Source organism: Chelonia mydas, chromosome 9 (genome assembly GCF_015237465.2).
Source record: "Chelonia mydas isolate rCheMyd1 chromosome 9, rCheMyd1.pri.v2, whole genome shotgun sequence".
NCBI classification, from domain to species: Eukaryota; Metazoa; Chordata; order Testudines; family Cheloniidae; genus Chelonia; species Chelonia mydas.
Window position 1 is genome coordinate 49,739,828 of NC_057855.1, and position 25,658 is coordinate 49,765,485.

The 25,658-nt window shown below is 46.7% G+C and overlaps 1 protein-coding gene across 3 annotated transcripts in view; it reads left to right on the top strand.

The window, feature by feature from the left end:
- Positions 1–4,553: 4,553 nt before the first annotated feature.
- Positions 4,554–25,658, top strand: part of UBE2G2 (ubiquitin conjugating enzyme E2 G2) — a 53,376-nt gene continuing 32,271 nt past the window's right edge. The window contains exon 1 of one of the 3 annotated variants that reach the window (XM_037908681.2): positions 4,554–4,949. In XM_037908681.2, the coding sequence (XP_037764609.1) occupies positions 4,907–4,949 (43 nt within the window). In that variant the 5' untranslated portion in view covers positions 4,554–4,906. Of the gene's footprint in view, positions 4,950–5,610; positions 5,657–25,658 lie in introns of those variants that run through there. The other 2 variants (XM_037908683.2, XM_037908682.2) reach the window with 2 other exon arrangements.

Genomic DNA, 25,658 nt, shown 5'->3' on the forward strand with positions numbered 1-25,658 from the left:
AGACAGCTTACAGCTCTCAAGTTCTGCAGGTATGCAATAACCAAAAACTAGGGGACAGTTTGAATTTCCCATCTTTCAGTGAGATGTTACATTTTACAATCTGTGTGTGCCTGCAGGGCTCTCTAATCTATCTAGCAAAGCCATAAGAGAAGCCACTGGTTGGAAATAGAAACTAGACCAATTTAAACTCCAAGAAGAAAAGGAGTACTTGTGGCACCTTAGAGACTAACAAATTTATTTTTCTTTTTGTGGATACAGACTAACATGGCGGCTACTCTGAAACCTGTCATTAAACTCCAAGAAGGCACATGCTTTTTACAATGCAGGTAAATTAACTATTGGACCAAAATACCAAAGGGTGAGATGGATTCTCCATCACGTGAAATCTTTAAGAAATGCTCTACTTCACCCAACATACAAGAATCTGAGTGAAAATTTGTGGCCCGTATTATGTAAGAAGTCAGAAGGGTGTTGGGTGCTAGCTCACCAGCCCATACATCGAAGAACACACTCCATCCTCAGGATTCTACACCCTGTTCTTCACAGCTTCAGTTTTATGTCTTTAAAATGAAACTGTCCACGACCTCAGTTGTGTTCCTTCCCCCTGAACTGGAGTCTTCTGGAGGTACCCAAAAAGAAAAGAAGGACTTGTGGCACCTTAGAGACTAACCAATTTATTTGAGCATGAGCTTTCGTGAGCTACAGCTCACTTCATCGGATGCATACTGTGGAAACTGCAGAAGACATTATATACACACAGAGACCATGAAACAATACCTCCTCCCACCCCACTCTCCTGCTGGTAATAGCTTATCTAAAGTGATTATCAAGTTGGGCCATTTCCAGCACAAATCCAGGTTTTCTCACCCTCCGCCCCCCACACACAAACTCACTCTCCTGCTGGTAATAGCCCATCCAAAGTGACCACTCTCTTCACAATGTGTATGATAATCAAGGTGGGCCATTTCCTGCAGGAATCCAGGTTCTCTCACCCCCTCACCCCCCTCCAAAAAACCACACACACAAACTCACTCTCCTGCTGGTAATAGCCTATCCAAAGTGACCACTCTCCTTACAACGTGCATGAAAATCAAGGTGGGCCATTTCCAGTACAAATACAGGTTTTCTCACCCCCCCCCCTTTTTTCCAAAAAAAAACACACACACAAACTCACTCTCCTGCTGGTAATAGCTTATCCAAAGTGACCACTCTCCCTACAATGTGCATGATAATCAAGGTGGGCCATTTCCAGCACAAATCCAAGTAAGTACCCACTTACTCCCTACTAAATTGCATCCGGCAGGCTACCTGCCTGGGAGTCAAGGTAGTTTTTTTTTCTTGGCCTGCCCTCTGCAGTTTTCACCTTGGCAGATCATCTCCCCTCCCTAAGAATTGTATACAAATAGGGTTCTTTTCCCCCACACCAGAATCTCCTGCAGGAGTCTGTCTACTCTCCACAGCTGTCCAGCACAACTACTTGCTGGCTTTTTGGGGTACCAGATGATCTTCAAGTTGTCACCTGACCCCTGGTCTCACAGCATCAACTGTGCAGTAGCTGATTAGTTACAGGTGGGGCCCAATGCCCCTTGAAGGGCAAGCCACCCTCAAACCGGTAATTTCTGGGCTTGAAGCCTATGACTATTAATAAGACAATCTTAAAACCTTGTACACGTTCCAAATTCAAACCTGGTCTAACTGGTGCAGGTAATGGAATTAAACTGGGATCAGCAGTCTAATGCGTTCAGTGAAAGAGGCTAAAGTAGAAAGGCGTGTGTGTGTGTGTGTGTATTTAGCCATTCTTTTCTGATGCTAAATCCTCCACCTCTGTAATTACAGTCTTCTGCATAAAAGGTGCTTTATCAATGTGAGTTATTACAAAAGGTCATGGACATTGCCAGGGTTCCTTCCCCACTTTGAACTCTGGGGTACAGATATGGGGACCTGCATGAAAGACCCCCTAAGCTTATTTTTACCAGCTTAGGTTAAAAACTCTCCCAAGGCACAAATTCCGCCTTGTCCTTGAACAGTATGCTGCCCCCACCAAGTGATTTAGACAAAGAACCAGGGAAAGGACCACTTGGAGTCCTATTCCCCGAAGCCCTACACCCCCTTTCCTGGAGAAGGCTTGAGAATAATTTCCTCACCAATTGGTACACGTGAACACAGACCCAAACCCTTTGATTTTTTATTTCTTTTAAGGACCTGATGGATCTTAAGAACAGAATTTTATTTAAAGAAAAGGTAAAAGAATCACCTCTGTAAAATCAGGATGGTAAATACTTTAGAGGGTAATCAGATTCAAAACACAGAGGATTCCCCTCTAGGCAAAACCTTAAAGTTACAAAAAACCGGGATAAACCTTCCTCTAGCAAAGGGAAAATTCACAAGTTGAAAAGAAAAGGTAATTTAAAGTGCCTTGCCTTATTTATTTACTCTTTGTAATATCAGAGACTTGTACAGGATGGTTTATAGGAGAAGGAGTTTTTTGACCTGATGCTTCTCTGCTTTCCCCAGAGAACACACCAACAAAGCCTTCCCCCACACAAGGTTTGAAAGTATCTACTTTCCCCATTGGTCCTTTTGGTCAGGTGCCAACCAGGTTATTTGAACTTCTTAACCCCTTACAGGTAAGGAGGAATTCTAGGCTACCCTTAGCTGTATGGTTATGACAGACATTTTCTCCCAACTCCCATAAGGCTGAGTCAGCAAAGGAATAAAGAATGCTCATGAAGCACTCAAATGTGCTGTCATGAATTCTAAGGAACAGCAGGAGCAGGCCCTGGAATCACAGAGACCAAGTAAATAGAACATTTTTTGATTTATTTGCACGTATAATGCAATGCTTAGCTGCAAACTGCTGAACTCTGCCAACCCAGAATGTTCCAGATTATAAAGGTGCTGGAGTTAGATAGTGTTGCTGTACCTTCTTAAAGCAAAACACACCCACTGCCCAGCCCATGGAAAAGGCATATAGTGCAACCCAATCACAGCCACTACTCCAGCCTGTGGCAGATAGGGGGTTCAAGCCCCTGAACCCAGGTAATCATCGATCCTATGGACCTTCTCCTGGGCTTGCTCTGAAGTCTCCCCTTCACGCCAGCCTATTCTGAGCTGAGGCTGAGCCCTGCTATGGTGTATAACATGTGCAAAAGCCCTCAGCTATAGCCATTCTGCCCCTGTACACAGCATCACTGGTAGGGCTCACGTGGTGTGCTGACCCTCAGCACTGGGCACATTTCCCCACAGTGCTTGGTGTGTTAAGAGTGTAGGCCTGCCTAGTGTACCTCACCTCTCAACTTCCTCCACATCACATTCTCCCTCCTACCATGGGCAATACTCAAGATTATAGCAATAGCTCTACTATAGTCTGGTTTGGCAGGGTTCCATTTTTAATCGATAACTGTCTGTAGATGTTGATTTCAGCTGACACACTGACATCACTAAAAAGAGGATCAATGGGTCACAGTTTGTGTGCCTGCAGGGCTCTGTGGCCACAAAGGGAGCTCTCTGCAACCCTTCTGCCATGGGAATGGCTGAGCGGGTCTGTGATAATGGAGCTGCAGAGGGCTCCCTGCAGGCACAAGGTGTGGGAGAAGGCTGCGGTCCTGGGTCGTGGTGGGTCAGAGCAGAGACCCCCGGCTAGGACTGCAAGGAGAAGGAAGAGATCCCAGGTGCGGGGGAGGCCACCCTGCTACTGACTGGCTCCTGGGGCAGAGCAGGGAGCCCTTTGCAGCCCCGCTGTCACCCATCTGACGGTGTCACACCAGCTGGGAGTACCAGGGTCTCTGTTCTGCCCACAGGACTGCAGCCTTCCCTGCACTTTGCATCTGCAGGAATCCATTGTCACTGGCTCTGTGGCCATACAGAAAGTCCTTTGCAGCTTTGCTGTCACAGCCCTGCTCACTCACTCACCAGCCTGGAGTGTGGAAGCCATCCCCGGCAGGAACTGTTCGCAGTTGGGCGGCCTCTCTGCTTCCAGGGGCTCATCCTCCTCCTTCCAGTCCTGGTTGGGGGTCTCGGCATCCCACCACCAGACCCATCAGGACTGGACAAACTAGCAGCCTGGGGCAGGGTTACCAGATAGCAACTGTGAAAAAATGGGACAGGGGGTGGGGGGTAATAGGCGCCTATTTCAGAAAAAGTCCCAAAAACCAGAACTGTCCTTTTAAAAACAGGACATCTAGTCACCCTAGCCTGGGGCCGTGGGCAGGCAGCACTGGCAGCAAAGGGCTGGCAGGTGTGATGGGTGGCAGCGGGGCGCATGGCAGAGGCCCATGGCTGCCAGTCCCCTTAGCACGCGCAAGCTACCAGGGCCACCACTCACCCAATCCGCTTATGCTCCAAACAAATCCCCCAGCTGCTCACTGGCAGCCTCTGGGGTGGGGGAAGAGGGAGGCCTGGATTGCGCGTCCCTCAGCTCAGGCTTCGCATTTCTTGCAAGGGTGAGGCCTGGCACTACGGGACCCACTGCGTCCCCTTAACTCGGCCCTTTGGAGCACCCACCCCCTGCGTTCAGACACAAGGCTGGGCGGAACCCTCCGTCCACTCGGCGCCCAACGACTCCTTCCCGCAGCGCCAGCACCACGGAGCTGGATTAACTACGGGGCCGAGGCTGTGGAAGCGGGGGTGGGGCATCCGCGGGCCGGGCCCGTGCAGCGGCCGCGGGGTGGAGTCTTGATGTCCCCCCTCCCTCCACCCTGGGTTCTCAGTCTCCAGCAGCCCCGCCCCTAGCGCGTGCGCCCGACGGACCCCCCAGCACCAGCGAGAGGGAGCTGCGCGCTGGGCCTGGGCGGCCTTTCTAGCCGCGCCGCCCGGCTCTCTATGGTGCGCTGCTGCCTCGGACGCGGCTGGCGGCGGCGGGGCGCGCTCCAGCTCCTCACGGCTGGCGGCTGCGGCCCGGCCGGGCATGGCGGGCACGGCGCTCAAGCGGCTGATGGCTGAGTACAAGCGTGAGTGAGCGGGCCGGGTTGGGCCTTCCCTCCCGCGCGGGGACCCAGCCCCTGGGGGCGGGCTCGGCATCGCTCCCCCAGCTTGGCGTGGCACGGGGGCGCCGAGCTGCGGGCCGGGCCTGCGCGGGACAGGGGCTCCAGGCGAGGCTCCTGCCGCCGGCCCGTGGGGCCTCTGTTGAAGCGGGGCAAGGCGAGGCCCCTGAGCGGAGCCGTGGGGCAGCGCTCCCTGGCCGGTCCGCCCGCGGCTGAGGAGCGGCCCCTTCCCTGCCCTGCCAGGCTGGGAGGCCCGGGGTGCCACGGCCCCCGGGAGAAGCTGGGGAGAAAGGAGCAAAGACGGTGGGGAAATGGGGTCAAAGCATACGGCTGTTTTGGCCGCCATGTGAAAATCATCCTAGTTCTGAGCACGCTCTGCCCGCTTAACCCGGCGGGGCTGGTTGGAGACGTGACCTGTCGGACAAGCTGCCGTTGACTGTCACTTGACGTGTCTTTTTAAACAGCTGAGCTCGGGTGAAGCAACGTTGGTATTGTTCACATCTTTCCCACTAGAAGGAGCAATGAGACTTTCACTTCACAGTTTATCCAGCGAAAGCCTCATTGCTTTCTGATGAATGATGGAAGAATCTGACTTCTGCAAATGCTGCAGGAGTACTGTACTTCAATGTGCTGTGATGATTAAATGGCCCCCTTGAAGACTCCATCCTCAACCGGTATATAAAAAGCCCCGGACAATTGTGACTAGAAATCTTAACGATCTGACAGGAGTCTGACCCCAGACAAATGAGTTGCTTGTCTCAGGCTGTCTGCACTACAAATTCCTTCGGTATAACTTATGTCACTTAGGGGTGTGAATAAGCCACCCACCGAGTGATGTAAATTACACTGACCTAAGCGCCAGTGTGGACAGCGCTGTGTTTGTGTGAGAGAAGCGCCCCCCTTCCCCCCGCCGCCAATTTAGCTACCACCTCTTGTGGAGGCAGGAATTATTAGGCTGATGGGAGAGCTTTCTCCTGGTGGTTTAGAGCTGTGGCTGCTGTAGTGTAGACATAGCCTCAGTCCCTTTCATAGTGTGCAGGTATCCATGTCCCAAAGCTGCATGATGACCAGGCACTTATCAGGGCCGTTGTTGGCGCTCAGTGAGGATGAGGATTGTATGGGCATGAAGAGTGAATTTCTCTGATCTCTTTTGTCTGCTGCTTATGGGCAAGAGTGAGGTCTATTTGTGCTTCTGTTGATTTTGTTGCATCTGATAGTGGTTAAATTGAGAGCCCTAGATACCAAAGTTCCCTTCAGAAGCATTAGATATGCTTCTGATCTTGGGCGGGTGGAGCGGTGGAGGATTAGTCCCTGCTTGCATTTGGGAGCTTAGATGTTCCTCCTTTTAAGTAGATCTCCAAATTTAAAAAACTTGGGCGCTTCTGTTGTCTAAAACGTCTAACTGAATTTTGGTTCATGCAAATTTGAACTTAATAGCATTAAAAAGACTTGGGCATAATAGGGGTAGGCATTTGTGGCCAGGTCCCGGAGGAGCCATGCTGCGGTTGCTCAGTTAGGGCAAACTGCAAAGAATAGTGCGGCAGTCCCCCAGATTGGTGGTTATTTCAATACTTAGTTCCACCAAGATAGCAACAAAACACTTCTATAATACCTTACTGGTTACCCAGAAGCCAAAATGCAGTTCCCTTAAAGCAATCCAGCCTTTGGCTTCCACGCAGACAGCCAAGTCAAATATGATGAGGATTACTGAAAATCTTGTTCATCATATAAAAAGTTCTACCAATCCCAGATGATCAGCCATATTACCCATCAAGTTAATGAATATTTCAGATCTTACCCAAATACACGCTTACAGCCAATCCTTTAGTATCTAACATCTAAAGGTTTTATTTATAAAAAGAAAGAAAGAGGTGAGAGTTAAAATTGGTTAAAAGAATCAAATAAATACAATAATTGCAAAATTATTGGATTAGGTTTAAAGCAGTGATGGCATAAACTGCTAACTAGTTAAGTCTCTGGTTGCTCCCAAGTAATTGGAAGGTCCTCAGTACCTTGGTTGTAATGCTCACATTAGTATAAATCCATAGTCCAGAGATCAGAGCAGGAAAAAGGCAAAATGGAGGTGTTTTCAGGGCCTTCTATAGCTTCTGCCATGTGGGGGGAAACTTCATTGTCTCAAACAAAGCCCTTGGCATAGTTTGTGGAAAAATACAGGCACACAAGATGAAGTTTAGTACCACAGGGTCTAGTCCAGAGGTGGGCATACTATGGCCCGCAGGCCACATCCAGCCCGTGGGACCATCCTGCCTGGCCCCTGAGCTCCTGGCCTGGGAGGCTAGCTCCCGGCCCCTCCCTTGCTGTCTCCTCTTCCCTGCCGCCACGCGGCACAATGCTGTGGGCGGTGGGGCTGCAGATTCCAGTCTGACCTGATGCTCTGTGCTGCGCGACGGGGCTGCCTGTCCTGGTGCAGCCGCGCTGCCAGCCACCGGTACTCCAGGTAGCGTGGTAAGGGGGCAGGGAGCGGTGGGGGTTGGATAGAGGGCAGGGGAGTTCAGAGGGTGGTCAGGAGTGTGGATAGGGGACTGGGCAGTCAGAGGGTGGGGAACAGGGTTTGAATGGGGGCAAGGGTGGCAGTCAGGAAGGAGAGGGGGAGTTGGATGGGGTTGCGGGGGCCGGTTAGGAGGCAGGGAGCGGGGGGGATGGATTGGGCAGGGGTCCTGGGGAGGGCAGTTAGGAAGGAGAGGGGGGTTGAATGGGATGGTGGGGGGCAGTCGGGGAGAATGGGTGGTTGGATGGGGCAGGGGTCCCGGGGGGCAGTCAGGAATGGGAGGAGGAGTTGGATGGGGTGGCAGGGGGCAGTTAGGGGCCGGGGGTCTGGGGGCGGTCAGGGGACTGAGAGTGGGGGACAGGGGATGGGATAGGGGTCTCCGGGGGGCCATCAGGGAACGGGTCGGGGGGGCAGATGGGGCTGGAGTCCCGGGGAGGCTGTCAGGGGGTGAGAAGCGGGGGGGGGGGGGTGTCAGATGGGGGCGGGGGCCTGTCTGTTTGGGGAGGCACAGCCTCCCCTAACCAGCCCTCAATGCAATTTCAGAAACCTGATGCGGCCCTCAGGCCAAAAAGTTTGCCCGCCCCTGCTCTAGTCACGTGCCCTTGCATGAGTCAGAGCAGCCATTACCCGTACACTAGATAGAAGGTCCTCAGGAAAGTCCATTAGGTGGGGATAGGCTTCTTCTGTGGCCTGTTGTGTTCATTGATGGGCAATCACTCAAACTCCATTCACAATGTGCTGGCTAGACTTGATATAAACTGCATTGTGGGTGTTTAGATTCATAGATACTAAGGTCAGAAGGGACCATTATGATCATCTAGTCTGACCTCTTGCACAATGCAGGCCACAGAATCTCACCCACCCACTCCTGCGAAAAACCTCTCACCTATGTCTGAGCTATTGAAGTCCTCAAATCTTGGTTTAAAGACTTCAAGGAGCAGAGAATCCTCCAGTAAGTGTCCCGTGCCCCATGCTACAGAGGAAGGCGAAAAACCTCCAGGGCCTCTTCCAGTCTGCCCTGGAGGAAAATTCCTTCCCAACCCCAAATATGGCGATCAGCTAAACCCTGAGCATCTGGGCGAGATTCACCAGCCAGATACCCAGGAAAGAATTTTCTGTAGTAACTCAGATCCCACCCCATCTAACATCCCATCACAGGCCATTAGGCCTATTTACCATGAATATTTAAAGATCAATTAATTACCAAAATCATGTTATCCCATCTCCTCCATAAACTTATCGAGTTTAATCTTAAAGCCAGATAGATTTTTTCCCCCACTGCTTCCCTTGGAAGGCTATTCCAAAACTTCATTCCTCTGATGGTTAGAATTCTTCATCTAATTTCAAGTCTAAACTTCCCAATGACCAGTTTATATCCATTTGTTCTTGTGTCCACATTGGTACTGAGCTTAAATAATTCCTCTCCCTCTCTGGTATTTATCCCTCTGAGATATTTATAGAGAGCAATCATATCTCCCCTCAACCTTCTTTTAGTTAGGCTAAACAAGCCAAGCTCCTTGAGTCTCCTTTCATAAGACAAGTTTTCCATTCCTCGGATCATCCTAGTAGCCCTTCTCTGTACCTGTTCCAGTTTGAATTCATCCTTCTTAAACATGGGAGACCAGAACTGCACACAGTATTCCAGGTGAAGTCTCACCAGTGCCTTGTATAACGGTACTAAAACCTCCTTATCTCTACTGGAAATACCTCGCCTGATGTATCCCAAGACCGCATTAGCTTTTTTCACAGCCATATCACATTGGCGGCTCATAGTCATCCTGTGATCAACCAATACTCCAAGGTCCTTCTCCTCCTCCATTACTTCTAATTGATGCGTCACCAGTTTATAACTAAAATTCTTATTAATCCCTAAATGCATAACCTTACACTTCTCACTATTAAATTTCATCCTATTACTATTACTCCAGTTTACAAGGTCATCCAGATCCTCCTATATGATATCCCGGTCCTTCTCTAAATTGGCAATACCTCCCAGCTTTGTATCATCCGCAGACTTTATTAGCACACTCCCACTTTTTGTGCCAAGGTCAGTAATAAAAAGATTAAATAAGATTGGTCCCAAAACCGATCCCTGAGGAACTCCACCGGTAACCTCCCTCCAGCCTGACAGTTCACCTTTCAGTAGGACCCGCTGTAGTCTCCCTGTTAACCAATTCCTTATCCACCTTTCAATTTTCCTATTGATCCCCATCTTTTCCAATTTAACTAATAATTCCCCATATGGCACGGTATCAAATGCCTTACTGAAATCTAGGTAAATTGGATCCACTGTGTTTCCTTTGTCTAAAAAATCTGTTACTTTCTCAAAGAAGGAGATCAGGTTTGTTTGGCACGATCTACCTTTTGTAAAACCATGTTGTATTTTGTCCCATTTACCATTGACTTCAATGTCCTTAACTACTTTCTCCTTCAAAATTTTTTCCAAGACCTTGCATACTACAGATGTCAAACTAACAGGCCTGTAGTTACCCGGATCACTTTTTTTCCCCTTTTTTAAAAATAGGAACTGTGTTAGCAATTCTCCAATCATACGGTACAACCCCATAGTTTATAGATTCATTAAAAATTCTTGCTAATGGGCTTGCAATTTCTTGTGCCAATTCCTTTAATATTCTTGGATGAAGATTATCTGGGCCCCCTGATTTAGTCCCATTAAGCTGTTTGAGTTTCGCTTCTACCTCAGATGTGGTAATATCTACCTCCATATCCTCATTCCCATTTGTCATGCTACCATTATCCCTAAGATCCTCTTTAGCTTTATTAAAGACTGAGGCAAAGTATTTGTTTAGATATTGGGCCATGCCTAGATTATCCTTTACCTCCACTCCATCCTCAGTGTTTAGCGGTCCCACTTCTTCTTTCTTTGTTTTCTTCTTATTTATATGACTATAGAACCTTTTACTATTGGTTTTAATTCCCTTTGCAAGGACCAACTCTACTTGACTTTTAGCCTGTCTAACTTTATCCCTACATGTTCTGACCTCAATAAGGTAGCTTTCCTTGCTGATCTCTCCTGTTTTCCACTCCCTGTATGCTTTCTGCTTTTTCTTAATCACCTCTCTGAGATGCTTGCTCATCCAGCTTGGTCTACAACTCCTGCCTATGAATTTTTTCCCCTTTCTTGGGATGCAGGCTTCCAATATTTTCTGCAGCTTTGATTTAAAGTAATCCCAGGCCTCCTCTGCCTTTAAATCCATAAATTCTTCAGTCCAATCCCTTTCCCTAACTAATTTCCTTAATTTTTGAAAGTCAGCCCTTTTGAAATCAAAAACCCTGGTAGCAGATTTATTTTTGTTAATCCTTCCGTTCAGTTTGAACTGAATTAACTCATGATCACTTGAACCAGGATTATCCCCTACAACCATTTCTTCTGTGAGGAGCAAACACGTTTGAAATACAGGAACATAGTCAATATTCATAACTTCAGATACAAAAATAATATATGCATACAAATAGGAGAACCATATTCAGCAAATCATAACTTTTCCACAGATACCTTACATGACCTACCGTATAAACTCGTTCATTAGCCCATTCGTTTATAAGCCGACCCCCCAAAATGGATAGGTAAAAATGGCAAAAACTGTATGACCCTTTCATAAGCCAACTCTATATTTCAGGGGTTGGCAAACTTTAGCTCCTGGCCCACATGGGTAAGTCGGTGGTGGGTCGGGACATTTTATTTACTTGGAGCATCTGCAGGCATGGAGCCCCTCAGTTCCTAGTGGCTGCGGTTTGCTGTTCCCAGCCAATGGGAGCTGCGGGAAGCAGTGTGGGCCGAGGGACATGCTGGCTGCCACTTCCCGCAGCTCCCATTGGCTGAGAACGGCGAACTGTGGCCAAAGGGAGCTGAGGGGCTCCGTGTCTGCGAAAGTTCCAGGTAAACAAAATGACAATATATTAGATATTCAATTCAATAGAGCTTAAAATTGTCAAATTTTGATGTAGACCCATTGATAAGCCAACCCCGCTCTTCAATGCTTCACTTCTTTACCAAAAAAATTTGGCTTATGAACGAGTATATACGGTACTTTGTATAAGATTTGCTGTATTTATATAACAATGGTAGCAACAATGGTCATATTTGAATCATATAACATCAGAACATTCTTTGTGTATTGTTTGCACAGCTCTGCCAGTACATCTCAGTCATGACCTGCAACATATGCTATTCCAGTTCTGAGTGTTCCTTGAGAAGAGGCATCCGAACTGTAATTGAATGTAGTCTTGTGAACAATTAATGTAATCTATAGCAATTAATTTACTGTGCAATGATTTCACCTATGGAGACATGAGCAGAAAAGTTTGGCACACTGTGTATCCCAGCTTCTCTGACGTTTTAAGTGATGTAGTTTATTATCAAAACTAAGTTCCTCTTGGAAAATTATAACCGTAAGTCTGACATGTTTTCTCTCCGAGGCATGTAATTGTCAGTCCTTGTAGACCATTAATTGATCTGTCTTCTGACATTTGAACAAACAAAGTTAAACTGCTTATGCAGACAATAACTCTCCTAGCTAGCCTCTTTTTTTCTTAAGCTTTTGTTCCAAAAAGCAGAGGTAAATCTAGACCATAAATACTCTTCATGCCTTTTGCTGATGTTTTATGCTAATGATGTACAAGTGAACACCCAATTATAGCTGTCCTCTAGTATTTTTCTTTAGCCCAAAATAGTTTTCAAAAGTAAAAATATTGTAAATGTTTGTTCATAATCTTAAAGTTAGATCCCCTTATTGTGCTTTTCTGCTTTTATTGGATGTGGATTATTAGCTAACTAGTGTGTAAACTGAAATTAAGAGAGACTGCTCTGGGGAAAGCTTTTTATGAATATATACTTTTCTCACTACTTTAATCTGATTTCTCCCCTCCTCCCAATAATTTGTTCCTAATTATGACAGAAATACCTGTTTGGCGTTTGGCTTGTTTTTTTTTCTAGTGTACTATCTCTGAAATTCTTTCTTTGATTTTTTTTTTATTATTATTTTTAATTTTGTTTTAGTCCCTTGACTTTTTTGTATTGAGATCTAGGCCTTGATACTTCAAACACCAGCATGCTTATCTTTACTACTGAGAGTGGTCCCATTCATGTCATAGGGTAGTGAAATGTGCGCATAAGTGTTCGTAGGTTCGGGGCCTTAATCTGATTTTTGTAAAGTAGTAACTTCCCTTCCAGCATCTCTGGTCTTGTAAAAGAAGTTAAATCATTCCTTTTTTTAGTTTAGTCAGTTGTCTGCTAGAATAGTGCAGTTATGCTCGAGCTGGTGCTTTATTTACATCTGTACTTAAAGGATTATAACGCTCATGCAACCTTGTTTTCAGTTTTTCATAATGTTCAGGGACTTTAATATGTTGGGCTGAAATTTTTCCAGAAATGGTCTCTACCTGTATTTGTATTTTTTTTATAGTTTAATTTAAAAAATTGGTTGCCATTTCTGAATGAGCAAGTAAAAGATGACAACAGCAAACTTTCCCCATTTTTATATGTTGTAAATAAATTCTTGAAACAATTTTTTGAAGAGCTCTACTGACAAAATGGCTGGGGTAGAGAGTTCAAAGTTTTGTATGGCAATGTTCCTTTTTGAGTTCTGGTGAACATTTAGTTTTATTTGGCAGATAGGAGGGTTTCCAAATTTTCTATGTATGCAGGTAGAATTTTTAAGAACCTATATTCTATGCAAAGCTGTATGTATGCGTACTGGGAAGATGCACGTTTTCTAAAGAACACTGCCTCATTAACTGTGTACGTTGAATGAAGCTGAGATCCTGTTCCATTCTCTGCATGTTGGTTTAAGCCATTATAATTTTTTTGCCCTGTGTGTATGTCTTTCGCTGCTTTGGAAAACTATGGGCTTGGCTACACTTGTGAGTTACAGCACATTAAAGGAGCCCCGGGCGCACTAGCTCAATACTCGTCCACACTGGCAAGGCACGTGGAGTGCTCTAACTCCGCGGCTGGCCTGCTCCTGGTACTCCACCTCGGCGAGTGGAATAACGTTTGTTGTGCCCCCGCTGGAGCGCCACGGTGCCAGTGTGGATGCCCTGGTCTGTTAGTGTGCTCTGATCGGCCTCCAGAGGTGTCTCACAGTGCCTGTCCTAGCCACTCTGGTCATTACTTTGAACTCTACTGCCCTGCCCCCAGGTGACCAACCGTCAGACCCACCCTTTAAATTCTCTGGGAATTTTGAAAATCCCCTTCCTGTTTGCTCAGCCAGGCATGGAATCCTCTCGGCGAACCTTTCCAGATGACCATGCCTCCATGCACCAGGCGATCCAGCACCTCGCCATTGCTCCATACTGGGGACCTCATCAGTGTTTGGGGGGGAGGAAGCTGTCCAGTCCCAGCTGCGCTCCAGCCGTAGGAATTACAATACCTTCAGGCAGATATCAAGGGACATGATGGAAAGGGGCCACGACTGGCACACACTGCAGTGCAGGATTAAAATGAAGGAGCTGTGGAATGCCTACCACAAAGCGCACAAGGCAAACAGCTGCTCCGGTGCTGCCCCTGCGACCTGCCGTTTCTACAAAGAGCTGGACGCGATACTTGGGGCCGACCCCATCTCCACTCCGAGTACCACCATGGACACTTCAGAGCCCAGTTCAACAAGGTGGGAGGAGGAGGAGGAGCAGCAAAGTGGGAGCGAGGGTGCTGAGGCAGAGGAAGACACCCTGGAATCCCTAGATGCATGCAGCCAGGAGCTGTTCTCAAGCCAGGAGGAAGGTAGCCACTCGCAGCAGTCGGTGTTGGGGGAAGGACAAACACCAGAGGAGGTTCCCGGTAAGCGGCTTTTATTTTGGGAAGGAAGTTATTTGGTGCGGGCTCTTGGGGCGAGGAGGGTTAGGGCTGCATGCATGCCTAGATGCGGAATAGGGCCTTGGTGTGCTCTCTCTCACATCTTGGTAATCTGTCTCAGCGATCTCTTCAAAGGTCTCATCCAGAACTTGGGAAATGTGCTTGCACAGGTTTCTCGGGTGAGCCACTCTGTTCCTTGTCCCAGTAAAGCTAACTTGTCCTCGCCACTGTGCCGTGAGGGGCAGGGGGACCATAGCTGCGCACAGGCAAGCTGCATATGGGCCAGGGCGGAATCCGCATTGCAGTAGAAGACCCTCCCTTGCTTCCCAGGTCACCCTCAGCAGCGAGATATCCAGGACGAACTCCTGTGGAAAATGTGGGGGCAGTGTTCAGTATAGGGGCCCCCTGCCGCTGTTGGCTCTCCCCAAGGCACAGAAACCCAGAGGACAGTACAGCCGTGAAACAATCAGTCACGCTTGACCCTGTGCTTACTCACCATTTTGTGGCTCCTGTGGGTTATGTGCACTCGCTTAGGGATGGGCAAATTATACTATTGTGTAGACTGTGCTTGCCCTTAAGTATGAGGGAATCATTGCTCTGTCTGGTGTGAACAATGCTGCCTCCGTTAAGTGTTGCATTTTGCCTTTGCAGATGCAACCTTGAGATCTCAGCCATCCATGTTATCACCAGCCGAAAGACTCCATGCAACGTCTTCCTTGCTTCTACGTGGGCTCTTTCTGATTCTTTGAAGTAATGCAGCATTCAAGTAATGAAAATCAAAAAGTGCAGGAGTGGCAGGACAGTGAAAGGAGGATCAGCCAGCAGAATGAGGACTGCCGGCACAAAAGCACGGTGCTCTGGCAGCAAAGCACGGATCGGCTGATAAGCATAATGGAGCGCCAAGCGGACTCGATCCAGGTGCTCGTAGCCATGCAGGAGGAGCATTACCGTGCCTGGCCTTCCCCCCCCCCCCCTTGCAGCCCTTGTCCCAAAACTCTTTCCCTTGTGCCCCCACGTCACCTCCAACCCACTTTCCCCAACATCCGGGTTCTTACCGCCACCAACTGCCTCCAACACCTGTAGCTTCACCACCCAGCCCTGAAAACTATGACCCTTACCCACTGCACTCAACCCCCATCACCATGCAGTATAGCCATCCTGAAGTGCAGCACTCATTGCACAGCACTCCAAAGAGGAAGGCTGAATATGATAACAGGACACATGCAAATCTGTGGTTGTACCGTTCCCCACCCCACCCCCTTGCCCTGTCTGTTTCCCAAGCAGTTGTTTCTTTTCAATAAATGGATTTTTTGGCTTTGAAAATATTCTTTATTATTGCATAAAGTAAAAGATACCTTAGCCCAGGAAAGAAACAGGCTCTGCAAGTCAGCGTAGCAAACACAGATTCCTGTCAACGTTGGAACCACTGCACTTCGCTCCCGTTCAGGGCACCAGACATTACTGGTGGCTTTCAGCCTCAAATTGCTCCCTCAAGGCATCCCTAATCCTTGCAGCCCCACGCTGGGCCCCTCTAATAGCCCTGCTTTCTGGCTGTTCAAATTCAGCCTCCAGGATTTGAACCTCCGAGTTCCATGCCTGAGTGAATCATTCACCCTTCCCTTCACAAATGTTATGGAGGGTGCAGCACGTGGATAGAACCACGGGGCTACTGTCATTGGCCAGATCCAGCTTCCCGTACAGAGAGCTCCAGTGGTCCTTTAAACGGCCAAAACCACACTCCATCGTCATTCTGCACCTGCTCAGCTGTTGTTGAACCTCTCCTTGCTGCTGTCAAGGCTCCCTTTGTAGGGTTTCATGAGCCACGGCATTAAAGGGTAAGCGGGGTCTCCAAGGATCACAATGGGCATTTCAACTTCCCCTACAGTGATCTTCTGGTCTGGGAAAAAAGTCCCGGCTTGCAGCTTCCTGAACAGGCCAGTGTTCCAAAAGATGCTTGTGTCATGCACCTTTCAAGGCCAGCCTGTGTTAATGTAAATGAAAAGCCCACAGTGATCCGCAAGTGCCTGGAGAACCATCGAGAAATACCCCTTCTGATTAACGTACTCGGAGGCTAGGTGGGCTGGTGCCAGAATTGGAATGTATATGCCATCTATCGGCCCTCCGCAGTTAGGGAAACCCATTTGGCAAAGCCATCCACAATGTCATGCACATTACCCGGAGTCACCGTTCTTCTGAGCAGGATGTGATTAATGGCCCTGCAAACTTGCATCAACATGATTCCACCGGTCAACTTCCCCACTCCAAATTGGTTAGCGACCAATCGGTAGCTGTCTGGAGTTGCCAGCTTCCAGATTGCAATCGCCACGTGCTTCTCCACCGTCAGGGCAGCTCTCAATCTCATGTCCTTGCGCTGCAGGGTGGGGGCGAGCTCATCACACAGTCCCATGAAACTGGGTTTTTTCATCCGAAAGTTCTGCAGCCACTACTTGTCATCCCAGATTTGCATGAAGATGTGATCCCACCACTCAGTGCTTGTTTCCCTAGCCCAGAAGCGGCATTCCACGGTGGGGAGCATGTCCGTGAATGCCACAAGCAAGCTTGTGTTATATGCGTTACTCGAGTCGATATCGTCATCGGAGCCCTCACTGTCACTTTGCATTATAAGGAATAACTCGACTGCCAAATGTGACGTGCTGGCGAGACTCGTCAGCATACTCCTCAGCAGTTTGGGCTCCATTCCCGCAGCCCGAAAGGGAAGACAGAGCGCACAGTACAAAAAACGTTGAAAGATGGCGCCAAATATGGATGGAAGCACAGGGATTGCTGGGATGCGAACAGATGCATCATGGGGCGTTGGGACAGGACCCAGAATGCCCTGCCCCCCACCCTGTTCCCACAAGCCACAGTGCCAGAATGGGAAGAGGTGCTTTGTGGGATAGCTGCCCATAATGCACCGCTCCCAGTGCCGCTGAAAGTGCCACAAATGTGGCCACGCCAGTGCGCTTGTTCCTGTCAGTGTGGAGAGACTGCAGCGCTTTCCCTACCCGCGCTCTCTGAAGGCGGGTTTAACTCGAAGCACTCTACATCTGCAAGTGTAGCCATGCCCTCAGTCAGTGTTTGCTTCCTTGAATCATATGGGCATTGTGTGCTTCAGACTCTGGACTGGCCATTCTGCTAGTGCCAGTCAAATAATTTCAGCTTGTTCCGTGGTTGGGCACTGTCATAAACATACAGCTAAGGGTAGCGTAAAATCCCTCCTTTACCTGTAAAGGGTTAATCAGTTCCATTAACCTAGTTGGCACCTGACCAGAAGCACCAATGGGGAAAGAAGATACTTTCACATCTGGGGGGGAAAGGTTTTTGTTTGTGCTCTTTGTTGTTCTCTCGAAGACAAAGAGAGAGACCAAGCAAGTAATCCAGCTCCTACTAAATGATACATCGAAAATTACAGAAATAGTAAGTAATAGCAAGGAAATGCATTAGAGTATCTTTTGTTTTAGCTTGTCAATTTTCCCTATGCTAAGAGGAAGGTTTATTCCTGTTTCTTGTAACTTTAAAGTTTTGCCTAGGGGGAATCCTCTATGTTTTAAATTGTATTACCCTGTAAAATTACCTTCCATCCTGATTTTGGTATAACTGAATTGCTCGGGGTATGTGTGTGTGTGAATTTTTTTATACCCCTGAGCAATATAGTTATACAGGTGTAATTTTATAGTGTAGACCTGGCCTAAATATCCTGGATTTTGTGCTGTGTTAAATCTGAAATTGGTTGAATGTCATTTTTGAGGAAAAGCATTTTTTTGGTTGAAGCACGTGAGAGTTGGTAGATTGGAATCCTCTTCCTGGGGCTGGTCTATGCTACAAAGTAAGGTCAGTTTAACTATATTGCTCATGCCATGTGCGATGTAATTAAGCCAATCTAAGCCTTGGCATAGAGACTGGTAGGAATTCTTCTGTCAATCTAGCTATCGGCTCTTGGAGAGGTGGATTTACTACAGCAGTAGAGGAATCCTTTCCATCTCTGTAGTGTCCACATTACAGTGCTACTATGGCGCTGCTGCTGTAGCGTTTCCAGCGTAGCCATATCCCCAGCTTTGCCAGTAATGTGCTATCTGATCTTAGGCAGCTCTTTACACTCCTGTGTCTGAATTTCCACATCTGTAAAATGGAGGTTCTTTTATATCATTAGAACCGTAGAACTGCAAAGTAGTCGTGTTTAATATTAGAAAGTATTTCCTTTTAAAAATTGAGGCATTTAATCTGTGGAATTTATTACCACTAGATATAATGGAGGCCAAGAGCCTAGTAGGATTAAGAAAAAAAATTAGACATTTATATGGCAGAGAACATCTATGGTTACGTTAGACAGGATTTAAAAAAACAATTAGAAGAGATATAAGCCTTTATGCTTCAGGACATAAGCCAACCTCATTTCAGTTTGCACGCTCTTGCAGTCTGCTCTTAAAATTGGAAAGGTTCCATCTGGAGCAAAAAGAAAAATCCAGCATTGCAGCTGGACAGGTTGTGGTTAGCTGCAGCTGCTCATTAAATAAAGAGATAAATATTTAGGCAAGGCCCCTGCAGCTGGTTAACATGGTTAGTATCAAAACCACTGCTTTGAAAATGCCCCTTCCTTTCCTAAACATAGTATTTGGGGCTTTTCCTAGTCAGTTATTGAAACTCAATCCCAAGAGAGAATGTGTTCAAAAATGTAGGAAATTGCATCATAAAACACTTAAGCTTATCCAAGTAATGATAATGAATTCACTTACCACGAGGGAACTGTAATAAATAGGATGGGTGAGTTTAGGACAGAATGTTTCTACCATCTCTAATAGAGGCTTAATAGCAGGGTGGATTTGATTTAAATCAAACTGATTGAAATCATGATTTCAATCACGAGTCAGGAAGACTTGATTTAGTCATGGATTTCGACATAAAAGTGCATTCTTGTTGGTTGTTATAACCTTAATACATATACTTCACAACTCAGAGAAAGATGTAGGTTTCATTTTTAGAAGGTACACACTATACATTTTTTAAGTGATTTATTTTGAGAATTTTACAGATTAGTTTTACAGCTATATCAGAAAATGAATGATTGTTTGGTTATCTCATTTATCAAAGGTAATTGAAGCAGATATTTATGAAGTCATTGGGAGGTGAACTACCTCCAATTCAATAGGTTGATCATTAATATTTGGAGGATTTTCTTGCCATGCTGTATTAGGAGATCACCAGACAGACATTTAGATTGTTTTATTTAACTGAAACAACAATGTTATGTATTCTGGATTTTTTGTCTTCAACAGCAAACATATAATATTATAACAAAACAAGCATATGAATTTTTGAATTTAAACATTCAAGTTTTTTAAAATCAGGTTTGTTTTGGTTAAAATTGTTTTTAACTAAAATAGTTAAATGAAATATTTTTTAAAAAAAATTAAATCGACCGTCAGCCAGGTCAACACGAGAAACTTAAAATATTGGCTTCTGCAGCTAACTCAGTCCTCTTCACTGTCATTTTCCTGTTTGTTCATAATCTGGAGAAGAAGCTTTCCTGCTTTTTCAGGTCCCAAACGATTTCTCAGTTTGGAATGAATTAGTCCAAAGGAAGAAAATATTTTTCTACACGGGCAGAAGAAGCTACTGTTGTTACAAGTGAGATTATCACTTCAACAGTCTCTGAATCCAAGTGCTTAAGTGACTGCCACCAGTTCACTGGTATGACTTTCTTTAAAACATCATCAGCAAACATATATTTCTTGAATGGTTCATCCTTAGCTCTGAGTTTATTATAGTTGGCATTATGGAGAGATGATTGCTGGATGTCCATGTCATAGCCAACTCCTCTTCTTCAGCAGTTAAGGTTTGACCCTCGTACCGAGTATTGAGACTATTTGCAAGAAAATGAGCTGGAGATAGTGCTTGTCCCATTCGTTTTTTTAATGCTTGTAATTTAACTCTGTCATTGCATATTTCTCTTTTTAAGATCTCACTCAGTTCCTTCCAGATTTCAACGGCATCAGCAATAAAACAGGTATTTCCCTGCATTTTGGTCAAGGCTACAGAAATAGGCTTCAGGATACTCAGCATGTGTTCAACATTTCTCTTAAGCCCAATGTTGAGAACTTCGGCTGTGACAGTGCCGTCTATCTTTTTACAATTTTGTTCACAAACTGTCATCAGATTAGTCCAGTTCTTGATATAGTGCTCAAAATAGTCCACTACTGAGTTCCATCACACACCTTGTGGGAGAGTTATCTTGGTTCTTCCCTCTTTTTTCAGAGCAGCTGCTGCAAAGTGGTTGTTACGGAAGTATTTTGCCAAAAACATTAGCCTTTATTTCTGGAACACTGAAGTCTTTGTTCTAGGAGGTGCATCAAATGAGCACTGCAAATGTATATTATTGTGAAGAGAGTCCCAAGATGATGATGTCTTCTCACCTTGTATACATTTGCAATATTGTCTGTGACCAAGCTGCATACTAGACATTTAAATTTTTTTTCAGAGTTTGTTATAGCTTTTACTGCTACTTCTTGTAAGTATTCTGCAGTGTATGCATTTCCTGATGTATCAGTTGTTTCTGTAAGGAAGACATTCCCTTCTTCTGTTGTCAGACAAGCACATACAACAGGATCATTGTGGATATTGCTCCATCCATCAAGACTCAGGTTAACAGTTTTACCCTCTAGACCTTTTGCATACTGCTCAATTTGTCTTTCATACACTTTATCCAGCAATTTGCCTGCGACATCTGCTCTGTTGGGTGGACTGTATCCTGGTCTTAATGACTGAACCATGTTAATAAAGTGTGGGTTCTCGATCATACGGGAAGGAGAGTTTCTTGCATAAAAAAACCAGGCATTTTTTTCATCAATTACCTCTTTTTGTAATCTTCTGGTTGTTATCACAAACTTATCTATGGTTGTTTCTGGATGATGGAAATTTTTTTTTCTTTGACAACTGCACAAGTAAGTGTCTCTGATGGTATCTTCTAGACTGAGCACTAAGTCCCATTGGGTATATGGAAAGATTAACCTAAATAATCTATACAGAAGCCCCAGGAACCCTATAAAATTGGGTCCCTAATACATGAACTATTGGAACTCATTTACAGAACTTTCCTTAAATATTTCATGAATATATTGTCTCATACTATAGAATTAGAATTTTTAATCCCTATTCCATGATGAGATATCTTTGAGCTATAATGTGTCTTAATTAAAACTGTCTTTAGATAGGTTTTTCCCTCAAAAAGCATTTTATCAAAAAAATCTGATTTAAATAAAAAAAAAATAATTATTTTTATCCACCTTGTATAATAATGAATAATATTTGCTATGTAACAGCTAAGGGTATGTATACACTATGAAATTAAGTTGATATTATAGAAGTCGATTTTTAGAAATCAGTTTTATACAGTCGATTGCGTATGTCCACACTAAGCGCATTAAGTCGGCGGAGTGCGTCCTCACTACGGTGGCTAGCATCGACTTACAGAGTGGTGTACTGTGGGTAGTTATCCCACAGTTCCTGCAGTCTCCGCCGCCCATTGGAATTCTGGGTTAAGCTCCCAGTGCCTGATGAGGCAAAAACATTGTTGCGGGTGGTTTTGGGTACATGTCGTCAGTTGCCCCTCCCTTCATGAAAGCAACGGCAGACAATCGTTTCACACCTTTTTTCCATGCGGACACCATACTGCTTTCAGCAGACGGTGCAGTAGGACTGCTAACCGTTGTCATCCACCGCTTCCACTGCAACTCTGCTCTGCTGCTATTGTCTCAATAGTGAATTTCTCCATGTTGTCTGTCATGGGCTCCCGGCTACGTGTGTTCTTCCTCGGGAAATGTGCGCAGTGTTTAACCTTCGTCCTCCACCTCTTCCGCTGCAACTTTGCTCTCTTGCTCTCATGAATCCACCTCGCAGGTCATCTCATCGTTCTCTATAAATATCTATTCTCGTGGCATCTGTCGTCAGCCACCGCTTCCGCTGCAACTCTGCTCTCCTGCAGACGTCATACCACGGCAAGCATGGAGCCCACTCAGATTACCGTGGCTGTTATGAGCATTTAAACACCTCGTGCTTTATCCTGCAGTATGTGCAGAACCAGAACCTGCAAAAGCAGGCGAGGAGGCGATGGCAGCGTGGTGACGAGTGATGAGGACATGGACACAGACTTCTCTCAAAGTACGGGCCCCGGCAATTTGGACATCCTGGTGGCAATGGGGCAGGCTCATGCTATGGAACGCCGATTCTGGGCCCGAGGAAAAAAGCACAGAGTGGTGGGACCGCATAGTGTTGCAGGTCTGGGATGATTCCCAGTGGCTGCGAAACTTTCGCATGCGTAAGGACACTTTCATGGAACTTTGTGACTTGCTTTCCCTGCCCTTGAAGTGCAAGAATACCAAGATGAGAGCAGCCCTCACAGTTCACAAGCGATTGGCGATAGCCCTCTGGAAGCTTGTAATGCCAGACAGCTACCGGTCAGTCGGGAATCAATTTGGAGTGGGCAAATCTACTGTGGGGTCTGCTGTGATCCAAGTAGCCAACACAATCACTGAGCTGCTGCTGTCAGGGGTAGTGACTCTGGGAAATGTGCAGGTCATAGGGAATCCCACTGCAGCAAAACCATCCACTAACTGTGGTGGGGTGATAGACGGAACGCATATCCCCATCTTGGGACTGGACCACCTTGGCAGCCAGAATGTAAACTGCAAGGGGTACTTTTCAATGGTGCTGCAAGCACTTGTGGATCACAAGGGACGTTTCACCGACATCAATGTGGGATGGCCGGGAAAGGTACATGACGCTCGCATCTTCAGGAACTCTGGTCTGTTTGAAAAGCTGCAAGAAGGGACTTACTTCCCAGACCAGAAGATAACTGTTGGAGATGTTGAAAATGCCTATAGTTTATCCTTGGGGACCCAGCCTTCCCCTTAATGCCCTGGCTCATGAAGCCATACACAGGCACCGTGGACAGTAGTAAGCAGCTGTTCAACTATAGGCTGAGCAAGTGCAGAATGGTGGTAGAATGTGCATTTGGACGTTTAAAAGCGCGCTGGCGCAGTTTACTGACTCGGTTAGACCTCAGCAAAACCAATATTCTCATTGTTATTGCTGCTTGCTGTGTGCTCTACAATCTCTGTGAGAGTAAGTGGGAGACATTTATGGCGGGGTGAGAGGTTGAGGCAAATCGCCTGGCCGCTGATTATGCGCATCCAGACATCAGGGCGATTAGAAGAGCACAGCAGGGTGCGCTGCGCATCAGAGAAGCTTTGAAAACCAGTTTCATGACTGGCCAGGCTACGGTGTGACAGTTGTGTTTGTTTCTCCTTTATGAAAACCCGCCCCTTGGTTCACTCTACTTTCTTGTAAGCCAACCGCCCTCCCCCCTTCGATCACCGCTTGCAGAGGCAGTAAAGTCATTGTTGTTTCAAAATCATGCATTCTTTATTAATTCATCACACAAATAGGGGGATAACTGCCAAGGTAGCCTGGGAGTGGTGGGGTAGGAGGGAAGCACCAGGTGGGGTTGAGGGGAAGAGGGAAGGACAAGGCCACACTGCACTTCAAAACTTATTGAATGCCAGCCTTCTGTTGCTTAGGCAGTCCTCTGGGGTGGAGTGGTTGGGTGCCTGGAGGGCCCTGCAACCCCCCCACCCCCCGGGTTCTTGGGCTTTTGGGTGAGGAGGTTATGGAACTTGGGGAGGAGGGCGGGCGGTTACACAGGGGCTGCAGCAGCGGTCTGTGATCCTGCTGCCTTTCTTGCAGCTCCACCAGACGCTGGATCATATCCGTTTGATTCCCCAGTAGCCTCAACATTGCATCCTGTCTCATGTCATCATGCTGCCGCCACCTCTCATCTTGCTCGTCCCTCCTGTCCTCGAGTTCATTTTATGCTTTCCTGGACTCTGCCATTGTTTGCCTTCACACATTCTGCTGAGCTTTTCCGTGTGGGAGGACAGCATGAGCTCAGAGAACATTTCATCGCGGTGCTTTTTTTTCGCCTTCTTATCTGCTCTAGCATCTGGGACGGAGATGATAGGGGGAGTGTTGAAACATTTGCAGCTGCGGGAGGGAAAAAAAGGGAGAGTAGTATTTAAAAAGACATTTTAGAGATCAATGAGTAGACTCTTTCATGGTGAACCAAGCTGTTAACATTACGTAGTACATGTGCTTTCGGTACAAGGTCGCATTTTGCCTCTTATATTGAGGGCCTGCCGGTTTGGTGTGAGAGATCACACGCAGGGCTGGGCAACAGAATTCGGCTTGCAGGCAGCCATGGTAAGCCACAGTCTTTCGGCTTCTTCAGCCTTCATAACATGTGGGAATGGTTTCAAACAGCAGCACTCTCCTTTCCCATACCAAGCACCCATTGGGTTGTCCATTTAAAAGGAGGGGCTGCAGTTTAACGTGCAGCACAAACACAACTAACCGCTCCCCCCGCCCTCCAATTCTCTGGGATGATCGCTTCACCCCTCCTCCCACCGCGTGACTAGTATCAGAGAAGATCCCTGCCAGCCAAATGCGAACAGCTCAGCGTGAATGGCCTCCCCCCCAGCGCGTGGCTAAAAGCGGGGCTGATTTCAGCCACAGGCAAACAGCGCAGCAGGAACGGCCACCTCTGAATGTCCCCTTAATAATGTCCCTGGAAGATTTCCGCTCCATCCCCAGACACGTTAACAGACTTTTCCAGTAGCTGTACTGGCCGTGAATGCATCCCAAGTCTTCAGAGTGAATTAATCATTAAACACGCTTGCTTTTAAACCATGTATTATATTTACAAAGGTACACTCACCAGAAGTGCCTTCTCCAGCTTCATGGTCCGGGAGCCCAGGTTGGGAGAGTATTGGCTCCAGGGTGATAAACAGTTCTTGGCTGTTGGGGAGAATGGTTTCTCCGCTTGCCTGTTGTGCGCTATCCTCCTCCTCCCCAAAATCCCCATCCCTGTTGTGTGAGACTCCCCCCTTGCAGGTGTCCACAGCCAGGGGTGGGTTAGTGGTAGGGGCACCCCTTAGAATTGCATGCAGCTCATCACAGAAGTGGTATGTCTGGGGCTCTGACCTGGAGCAACCATTTGCGCCTCTGGTTTTTTGGTGGGCTTGCCTGAGCTCCTTAATTTTCACGCGGCACTGCTGCAGATCCCTGTTATAGCCTCTGTCCATCATGCCCTTGGAGATTTTTTTCAAATATATTGGTATTTCATCTTTTGGAACGGAGTTCTGATAGCATGGATTCGTCTCCCCATAGAGTGATCAGATCCAGTACCTCCCGTTCGATCCATGCTGGAGCTCTTTTTCGATTCTGGGACTGTATGGTCACCTGTGCTGATGAGCTCTGCATGGTTACCTGTGCTGATGAGCTCACCACACTGGCCAAACAGGAC